The 11,394-nt window shown below is 45.3% G+C and overlaps 1 protein-coding gene across 2 annotated transcripts in view; it reads left to right on the forward strand.

The window, feature by feature from the left end:
- Window positions 1–1,781, forward strand: part of LOC143277436 (sodium-coupled monocarboxylate transporter 1-like) — an 80,108-nt gene extending 78,327 nt beyond the window's left edge. For both annotated transcript variants that reach the window (XM_076582248.1, XM_076582249.1), the window contains one exon: window positions 1,408–1,781. In XM_076582248.1, coding sequence (XP_076438363.1) covers window positions 1,408–1,746 — 339 coding nt within the window. In that variant the 3' untranslated portion in view covers window positions 1,747–1,781. The remainder of the gene's footprint in view (window positions 1–1,407) is intronic.
- Window positions 1,782–11,394: the final 9,613 nt, after the last annotated feature.

Below are 11,394 nucleotides of genomic sequence, written 5' to 3' on the forward strand. Positions count from 1 at the left end.
TAACATCTTCCTGGATAAAATGATGAATGAAGCCCTTGACGATAATACTTTGTACTATAAACCTTGGAGGAAGGACCATAAACAACCTCAGGTTTGCAGATGACATTGACGGCCTGGCAGGTGGAGAAAACGAACTTGCCACCTGAGTAAAAAAAAAAAAAAAAGAAAAAAAAAAAAAAAGCTTGTTGAGGCTTCAACAAACTATGGGATGGAAATGAGCACTGAGAAAACCAAGCTGATGTCCAACAGCAACACCACCATCACAGCGGACATAAAGGTTCACGGACAGAAACTTGAGACAATCCAGCAATTCAAATACGGTGCCATAATCAGTGACCAGGGCTCCATACCAGAGATTCTTGAGAGAGCTGCTCAAACAGCTGTGGCACTGGCACGACTGAAGCCCATAATTATGGAAAGACAGAAGAATCGCCATCAGTCACGAAATCAGACTGATGTTTGCATTGGTACTTTCCCATATTTTTGTACGCTTGCAAAACGTAGTCTCTCACGGCAGAACTGCAAAATAAATTCCAAGCTGTGGAAATGAGATACTGTTGAAAGATCCTGGGCATCTCGTATCTCGAACACATCACCAACGAGCTAAGTTCGCCAGACCATCACTCAACACACTGGGCCACACGACGATCTACTGACCATCGTGCAGAAACGGAAACTGAAATGGTATGGTCATACCACAAGATCACACGACCTTGCCAAAGTCATCCTCCAGGGAACGGTAGAGGGGAAGAGAAGAAGAGGCAGACAAAGGAAAAATTGGTCTGAAAACATTGAAGAGTGGACAGGGCTGACAGTTGCTGAGACACTATCACTCAACATGATCATCTAGAATGGAGAAGGCCAGTGCACGAGTCAACATCGCGGAACCCCGACGGTTCCCCTCGGAGCTAAGGGACCAAGGCAAGGCAAGGCAAGGCGAGGCAAATTTCATGACTCCAATACGTTAATGGCACGTGAGATGTGAAACGATCCGTTATACATATTTATTGGAGATCTGTGCTTCTCTGTGTTATCATGTTTAGTACACGGTAAATCATGTGGTATCATGTTTGGGATACAATAAATCATGTGGTATCATGTTTAGTACAAATGCGGTAAAGTATGTGGTATCAAGTTAGTATAAGTTAATCATGTAGTATCGTGTTACGTATAGTGTAAATCACATAGTACTATGTTTGGTTTACGGTAAATCATGTGGTATCATGTTTAGTAAAGATAATTAATGTGGTATCACGTTTGGTTTGGGGTGAATCAGGTGCTGTTACATTCATTATGATTACGGAGAATCGCTTTACTGAAGCTTTGTCATAAAGAAATGGTGCTGCTGTCACCAGGTCACCACCGTACTGAACCTTTGTCATAAAGAAATAGTGCTGCTGTCACCAGGTCACCACCAACACCATGGAGGCCAGCAAGGACACAGCTCGTGATGCTGCCAGCACACACCTGTCCCACGACATCACACCTGTCCCACAACACACCTGCCCCATGACAACAGACCTGTCCCAAGACGGCACACCTGGACAACAGGACAACACGCCTGTACAACAACTGGACAACACGCCTGTACAACAACTGGACAACACACCTGAACAACAACAGAACAACACACCTGGACAACAACAGAACAACACACCTGGACAACAAGACGACAACAGGACAACACACCTGGACGACCGTAGAGCAACAGAACAACACACTTGGGCGACAACTGGACAACCATAAAACAAGAGGACAACTCACCTGGCCAACAACAGGACAACACATAGAACAACAGGACAACACACCTGACAACCATAGAACAACAGGACAACACACCTTGACAACAGGACAACACATAGAACAACAGGACAACACACCTGACAACCATAGAACAACAGGACAACACACCTTGACAACAGGACAACACACCTGACAACCATAGGACAACTGGACAGCACACTGGACAACCATATGACTGGATAACACATCTAAAAGAAACTTAATGGATTGTCTGTTGCAAATATCTATTGTATTATTGATGGAATTTAACAGGAGAGTTTGGCTGTCATTACTGGGTGCGTTTCTTTTACTTACCATGGATGACTCATCTCTGGCCTTGGAATATGAAGGCTTGAATGCATGGACTGTATGATTTGTTCAACCTTTGAATCTTTATCAAAGATATCGATATTCATTTAATATAAATTTATTTATTCAACTTCATGATTTGATTTGATTCATTTCATTATTCATTTGTTTATGATAGTTTATCAACTTGTGTTACTAAGTAGATGGCTGTTTCACTAAAGTTATCTTGTTGTTCATTTCAGTGTATGTTGTATACTTTGTGGATGGGATGAGGGAGGTCTGTATTATCACTGATATCCATTACTATGGCTTATAATTGTGATTAATATTGATGCATTGCGCAATGTTTTATTTGTGTTTGAGAATTAAGGTGTGAAAACATTTGTAAATTTATTTTTGCATATGCAGAAGGATTGTTATGGTTGACAGTCATGCTGTTATGTTATTGCTTCGGGTAATATCCTTATAATCAATGTACATGTATCATCATTTAACTCCACACTCCCACCACCCATCCCCCGACACACCCCACTCTGTCCCCCTCACTCCCCCTTTCATTCAGTAGTATTCAGATTATGGCACACTGCTCTTTGAAGAAATAGTATTTACCTGTTTGATGGTGTATAGTTTTCAGTTTTATTGTTCTGTTTATTGATATCTTATTGTTGTTTTTCTCTGTGTGAGTATTTGAAACAGCTTTGTGGTGGTCATGCTATTGTGTTTTGTAGTAATTATGCGTGGAAGGTATGTGCGTGTATATTAGTGCGTGTGTGTGTGTGTGTGTGTGTGTGTGTGTGTGTGTGTGTGTGTGAAGTTGGAGAGGGGTTGAGAGAGCATGCATGAATTGCCAGGTTTTAATTTTCTTTTTTTTTATAGAGATTTTTAGATCCGGATTAGCTGGTGATTTAGTGTCATTCTCCAAATTGTTTTTCTATTAGAAGCCAAAAAAGTCTTAAAACCCAAATCTCTCCCCATTTTCCATTCCTCCCTCTCTCTCCCCTCGACCCTTCCACTCTCTCTCTCTCCCTTCACCCCCCTCTGTCTCCCCCCTCATCCCTCTCTCCCCCCTTCACCCTCTCTCCCCCCTTCACCCTCTCTCTCCCTTCACCCCCCTCTCTCTCCCTTCACCCCCCTCTGTCTCCCCTCATCCCCCTCTCTCTCCCCCCTTCATCCCTCTCTCTCCCTTCACCCCCCTCTCTCTCCCTTCACCCCCCTCTGTCACCCCCCCTCATCCCTCTCTGCCCCCTTCATCCCTCTCTCTCCCTTCACCCCCCTCTGTCTCCCCCCTCATCCCTCTCTGCCCCCTTCATCCCTCTCTCTCCCTTCACCCCCCTCTCTCTCCCCTCATCCCCCTCTCTCTCCCCCCTTCATCCCTCTCTCTCCCTTCACTCCCCTCTCTCTCCCCTCATCCCCCTCTCTCTCCCTCCTTCATCCCTCTTTCTCCCTCCTTCATCCCTCTCTCTCCATTCACCCCCTTCTCTTTCCCTCCTTCATCCCTCTCTCTCCCCTCATCCCCCTCTTTCTCCCTCCTTCATCCCTCTCTCTCCATTCACCCCTTCTCTTTCCCTCCTTCATACCTCTCTCTCCATTCACCCCCTTCTCTTTCCCTCCTTCGTCCCTCTCTCTCCATTCACCCCCTTCTCCTTCCCTCCTTCGTCCCTCTCTCTCCCCTTATCCCCCTCTCTCTCCCCCCTTCATCGCTCTCTCCCCCCCTTTATCCCTCTCTCTCCCTTCATCCCTGTCTCTACCTTCACTCCCCTCTCTCTCCCCTCATCCCCTCTCTCTCCCTTCATCCCTCTCTCTACCTTCATCTCTCTACAGGGACTGAACATGGCAGAGTCGGGATCGAACCCACAGATACAAATTTCCAAATCAATCATTGAAGGATCACCGCAACGTGACGTAGGACCCCAGGCAGATGCACCAAGCTCAGAACAAACGAGGACAGACCGCAGAAGTGGTGAGGGACAATATAACTGTCAACAGAGCTTGGGAGTTCCATGCCAGCCAGATGATCGTTTCCTCTGGCATCAGGGTTGGCAGCCCAGTCCACTGCATTGCTCTGTACCAGCCATAAGTGACTGCAGCCAGTGGCCACCCTTGTTAAATGCAGTGCACACAGTCACTGGGTCACTACCGTTCACTTCACCTCTACATTACACGTCACACCATGAAACGATCCCATCAACACCTTGTCGCAACATAGAGGACGTCAACTACTGGACTCCGGTGCATTACACGTCATCGGATGACAACCCAGAGAGTGAACCACAACCAGCACAGTCACAACAACATGCACAGACAGTTGCTACGCAGAGGGTCTCTACACAGGCATCTTCTGCAGATGCTCCTCAACTGACAAACCCCACACTTGCGGACTTTACGGACGTGTCTGGTATGCAGACGTCTTCCAAGCAGATGGCAACAGAGCAGACAACCTCCTCTTTCTCAGCCTCCATGGAGGCAGCCTCCGCCAAGGCAGTCAAAATGACTACAGCTTCCACTGTGCCTGTGACTTTTGCACCGATGGTACAAGAGACACCCTTAGAGGCAGCCAGTATGCAGACGGGCCTCAACCAAACAGACATTACGCAGACGGGCCTCCACCAGGCGGCCACTATGGAGACGGACCTCGACCAGACAACATCCACGCAGACGGGCCTCCACCTGGCGACCACTATGGAGACGGATCTCAGCCAGACATCAAAGCAGGCGGGCCTCCACCAGGCGGCCACTAGGGAGACGGATTTCAACCAGACACCAACGCAGGCGGGCCTCCACCAGGCGGCCACTATGGAGACGGACCTCAACCAGACAACCATCACGAAGACGGGCCTCAACCAGACAGTCGTTACACAAGTGGGCATCAATCAGACAGATGTAAGTCAGGAAACCACTACACAAACTACAACCATGCCTGCAACTTCCACACGGGCATTCTCCAGACAAGCAGTCACCACACCTGCAGACACCATGGAAGCAGCTCCTGTGCAGACATCCACCGTGCCTGCAGACTCTTTCAAAACGGTCACCACACAGGAAAGCACAACACAGGGAACCCCCTTGGCAGAGGAAGCTTTCCCTGACCCGCCCACCGACACCACAGCAGACATGGATGACCACAAAAGACCCAGGACACATAGTAGGTCACGCCAAACTAGTCTTCTTGACCAGTTTCAACACGTACCTCGTGACAGCACTAAAGACAAAGGATAGGACACTGGCCAACGCCCATACACATACTTATCTATTTCTGGAAGTAAAATTACGTTCGCTTCCTTCAATGTTGAAAATTTAGTTGCCAGACTTAGTGAATCTGACTTTATAAAGTATGTGAAGTCGTTTGATGTTTTCTGTGCGGTGGAGACATTTACGTCACATTTTGATTCTACCATCCATTTCGATCATTATTGCTGTTTCCATGCACCTGCTGTCAAAATTAATGCTGACAATATGATTTGCTTAAAGTTTTCGAAATCTTTATTTGGAAATGACAAAGACATTTTATGAACTTTTGTATATGCGCCTTCTTACAAAAGTCCCTATTACGACATGAAACCGGACTTAAGCTGTTCTTTAAATAAGCTTGAGGAATTCCTCATTGATATTCTTCAGAGGGGAGAAGACATGCATTTGTTGGTCATGGGCGATCTAAATGCTCGAATCGGTAATTGGAACCTTGATGGGGATGGTGACGATGAACCTATAGATTTCGCAGAGTTACGAAACAGTTTGGACAAGATTCTAACTGATTTTTGTACAGTTTTAAAGTGCATCCCTCTAAACGGGTATGTAGTAGGTGATGCATTTGGAAAGTTCACCTTTGTTACAGACCAAGGGAACAGTGTTATTGATTATGCTCTTATGACATCTGATTTTTTCTATTCATGCAATCCCCTCTTTAAAGTTGACAGCCGAGTCGAATCCAGTCACATGCTTATCTGTCTCACAGTGCCTTGCAAACCACTTACTACATTAGGGAACCAGAAGGACAATTCAAGACAAAACACAAAAATAACTAGACTAAAATGGACTAACGAAAAGAAGGGGGAATATATCGAAAACATAAACAGCGATCAATCACAAAACATGTTCGAAACTGCTTATGACCAAATAGAAATGTCTATGGAGACAGCCCTTGATACATTTACAAAGGCTGTTCTGCAGGCAGGGGAGTGCATGAGAAAAAGTGTTCGATTCGGTACACCAGCTCATGTCGAAAATGTGTGGTATGACAGAGTGCCGTCAGAAGAAACGCGAAGCACGTAGAGCCCTACAAATGTACAATAAGTCTGGTCACAATCTGGACAAACGTACATACAGAAATCTTAGGTCACATTACAATACGTTGACAAAGGAAAAACGTCAAATTCATAAAAAGTCAATCCAGGACAGTCTCCTAAATAATAGGAAAAACAGCAGTAAGTTTTGGGATACGATTCGAAAAGCGCGAAGCACGAAAAAGGCCCAACCCGACGTAGAACAAGATGCATGGGAAAAGCAATTTGGAAAAAGTTTTCGGAGCAAAGGAAGCAGACGCTCTTCCTCATGACGTAACTGAACAGAACAGGACAGAAGAAAGGGTTGTCCCGGAACTCGATAGTGACATCACAGAAACAGAAGTACGAGATGCAATTAAAAACATTAAGCTGGGCAAAGCAGCTGGATTAGATAAAATCTGTGGAGAATTTTTGAAATATGCTGAAGACTCTGTTTCCCCTTTTCTGACAAAACTATTTAAGAAACTGTACGATACCGGTTATTTCCCTTTGGGTTGGTGCAAATCAATTATAATTCCACTTTTCAAAAAAGGAGACGAAACCAATCCAGATAACTACAGAGGCATAGCTTTACTTAGCGTTGTAGGGAAGGTATTTACGGCCATTTTGAACAAAAGATTGTGCCACTGGGCTGAAAATGAAAGCAAAATCAGTAAAGAACAGGCAGGTTTCCGTAAAAACTATTCGACATTTGGCCATATTTTTACCTTGACTACAATAATAATAAAAAATAAAAAAAATTAAAAAGCAAAAGAGGAGGAAAGGTATATGCTGCCTTCGTAGACTACCGCAAAGCTTTTGACACTGTTGACCGAAATAAATTGTGGGTGACACTAGAAAATGCAAGAGCATCCACAAAGCTAATTAACATGTTAAAGGCCAAGTACAGTTCTGTTAGAGCCTGTGTGAGATGGGGTGGAAATATGACCGATTTTTTCAATTGTCCTCAAGGGGTTAAACAAGGCTGTCTCCTCAGCCCAATAATCTTTTCACTTCTGATATCTGAAGTTGCAGATTTTGTGAGACAGTGGGGAAGACATGGTATCCAGTTACTACCCGGTTCTGATGAAATTTATTCGTTGTTATTTGCAGATGATATCGTTCTGTTGTCGTCAACTCCGGGTGGGCTGCAAAACCAAATTAATAATTAAGAAAAGTCTTCAAGGGAACTGGGACTTACGGTGAATTTGGATAAAACCAAAATAATGATTTTAGGAAAGGGAGGGTATGCTTCTAACATAGAAAAATGGACATATGGAGGAAACACAATTGAAATAGTAAACAAGTACAAATACTTAGGGTTCACACTCACTACTAAGCTGTCAGAAACTTGTGCTTGTGATGAATTTGCAAGTAAGGCAAAAAATAAAATACTTGACATTCTAAAAACAATGTGGGCACTTGGCAATCTTAGTTTTGAATTATTAAACAATGCAACAGGGAGAAGAAGACACCAACAAAATCAGCGACAAACAGGAGGCGGAGAAGAAGGGACAGAAGAAGGAGGAGAAGAAGAAGAAGAGATGCAAAGAAGTGGAGGGGACAAGGGAAATAGCATGGGGCCAAACAGGAAAAAGGAAACACCCAAGAGGATGCGGAGGAAATGGGAAGATGGGGCCTCTCTCTGTGTTTCCGTGTGTATGTATGTAGAGCTAAGGTTAGCCAGACCTATACCTACAAAAGTCGTGCTTGCAATAACAAAGTTGTAACATAAAGAGCAAATCTGCTGGTCCAGATGTTTTGATCGGCGAGTTTCTCGAAAAATCAGCAGAATATGTCTTAAATTTTCTAGTGAAATCATTGTTAACTTTCTGTTTGACTCTAGTTTATCCTTAGAGAACAAAAATAAAAGCCCTTATTTTAGAAGAGTTGTATACTGTAAAACTACAACAACAACAAACAACCTATTGGAGTATTTCTTTGTGTATTATTTATAGTAAATTGTTTAATTCTATTATCAGTAACAAACTGCATGAGTGGATAAGCGTAAATAATACCACTGGAGAACACCAAGCAGGTTTCAAGAAATAATGTTCTACAATTTACTATATATCTCCTTTGCTGACTGCCATTCAGAAACATTTTGTATGTAATCAAGAGTTGTATGTTACTTTTGTGGACTTTGAAAAGGCATTTGATTCAATTTCTCGGAAACTATTATGACCCATTTTACGAAAAAAAAACCAAAAAAAAAACTGAATCAAAGGAAAATTGTATTGGTGTATTACTAGTATGTATAATGAAGTGAAAGCTAAAATAAGATCAGGGGCGACATTGTCGGATTTTGTGATGTGTACTCGTAGACTTTGGCAAGGTGACGTGTGCAGCCCGTTTTTGTTTTCATTATTTATCAACAAGCCAGCTTTGGAAATATCTGACAATGGTCGTTGTGGATTAACTTTCGATCTTTAGAATTATTTATGCTGCTTTCTGCAGATGATATTATTCTGTAATCTACAACGTACCGTAGTTGGTCTCCAGTTGTTTAATATGCAAGTACAGCTAATTTTACAATATGGATAAGAAATTTGGCCTGTCTCTGTGCGTGTGTGTTGGTCTTACCTTTGGCCTGTCTCTGTGCGTGTGTCTTGGTCCTACCTTTGGCCTGTCTCTGTGTGTTGATCCTACCTTTGGACTGTCTCTGTGTGTGTGTGTCTGTGTGTTGGTCCTACCTTTGGCCTGTCTCTGTGTGTGTGTGTGTGTGTCTGTGTGTGTGTGTGTGTGTGTGTGTGTGTGTTTGTGTTGGTCCTACCTTTGGCCTGTCTCTGTCTGTGTGTTGGACCTACGTTTGGCCTGTCTCTGTGTGTTGGTTCTACCTTTAGCTTGTTTCCGTGTGTGTTGGGCCTACCTTTGGCCTTCTCTGTGTGTGTTGTTCCTACATTGGAACTGTCTCTGTGTGTTGGGCCTACCTTTCGCCTGTCTGTGTGTGTTGGTGTTGGTCCTTCCTTTGGTCTGACTCTGTGTGTGTGTGTGTGTGTGTGTGTGTGTGTGTGTGTGTGTGTGTGTGTGTGTGTGTGTGTGTGTGCGTGTGTGCTGTTGTTGTTACCAACACACACGCACAGAGACAGGCCAAAGGCAGGACCAACACACACACACACACACACACAGGCCAAAGATAGGACCAACACACAGAGCCAGGCCAAAGGCAGAACCAACACACACACACACACACACACACACACACACACACACACACACACACACACACACACACACACACACACACAGGCCAAAGATAGGACCAACACACAGAGCCAGGCCAAAGGCAGAACCAACACACACACACACACACACACACACACACACACACACACACAGAGGCCAAAGATAGGACCAACACACAGAGACAATCCAAAGGTAGGACCAACACACATAGACAGACCAAAGGTAGGACCAACACACAGAGACAGACCAAAGGTAGGACCAACACACAGAGACAGGCCAAAGGTAGGACCAACACACACGCACAGAGACATGCCAAAGGTAGGACCAACACACACACACTCACAGACAGTCCAAGGATAGGACCAACACACCGAGGGGCAGGCCAAAGGTAGGACCAACACACACACACACAAACACAGACAGGCAAAAGGTAGGACTAACACACACACACAAGTCAAAGGTAGGACCAACACACACAGAGACAGGTCAAAGGTAGGACCAACACACACACAGACACGTCAGGTAGGACCATCACACACACAGACAGTCCAAAGGTAGGACCAACACACAGAGACAGGCCAAGGGTAGGACCAACACACACACACACACACACACACACACACACACACACACACACACAGAGGCCAAAAAGGTAGGACCAACACACACACAAAGACAGTCCAAAGGTAGGACCAACACACACAGACAGGCCAAAGATAGGACCAACACACAGAGACAGGCCAAAGGTAGGAACAACACCCAGAGACAGGCATAACGTAGGACCAAGACACACGCACAGAGACAGACCAAAGGTAGGACCAACACTCACGGACAGAGACAGGCCAAAGGTATCACCAACACACACACACACACACACACACACACACACACACACAGAGTCAGGCCAAAGGTAGGACCATCACGAACACACACAGACAGGCCAATGGTAGAACCAACGCACACGGAGACAGGCCAAAGGTAGGACCTACGCACAGAGACAGGCCACAGGTAGGACCAACACCAACACACAGAGACAGGCCAAAGGTAGGACCAACACACACACAGATAGGCGAATGGTAGGACCAACGCACACGGAGACAGGCCAAAGGTTGGACCAACACACAAAGACAAGCCAAAGGTAGGACGAACACACACACAGACAGTTCAAAGGTAGGACCAACACACACACAGACACACAGACACATACACAGACACACACACACACACACACACACACACACAGTCCAAAGGCAGGACCAACACACAGAGACAGGCCAAAGGTAGGACCAACACACACGCACAGAGACATGCCAAAGGTAGGACCAACACACACGGAAACAGGTCAAAGGTAGGACCAACACACAGAGACGGGCCAAAGGTAGGACCAACACAAACACACACAGAGACAGGCCAAAGGTAGGACCAACACACACGCACAGAGACATGCCAAAGGTAGGACCAACACACACAGAGACAGGCCAAAGATAGGACCAACACACACACAGACAGTCCAAAGGTAAGACCAACACACAGAGACAGGCACACACACAGGCCAAAGAGACAGGTCTAAGGTAGGACCAACGCACACGGAAACAGGCCAATGGTAGGACCAACAGATGCAGAGACAGGGCAAAGGTAGGACCAACACACACACACACACACACACACACACACACACACACACACACACACACACACACTGTCCGAGGGTAGGACCAACACACACACACACATACAGGCAAAAGGTATGACTAACACACACACACACAAGTCAAAGGTAGGACCAACACACAGAGACAGGCCAAAGGTAGGACCAACACACACACACACACACACACACACACACACACACACACAC

The sequence above is a fragment of the Babylonia areolata genome, chromosome 34 (assembly GCF_041734735.1).
Source record: "Babylonia areolata isolate BAREFJ2019XMU chromosome 34, ASM4173473v1, whole genome shotgun sequence".
NCBI classification, from domain to species: domain Eukaryota; kingdom Metazoa; phylum Mollusca; class Gastropoda; order Neogastropoda; family Buccinidae; genus Babylonia; species Babylonia areolata.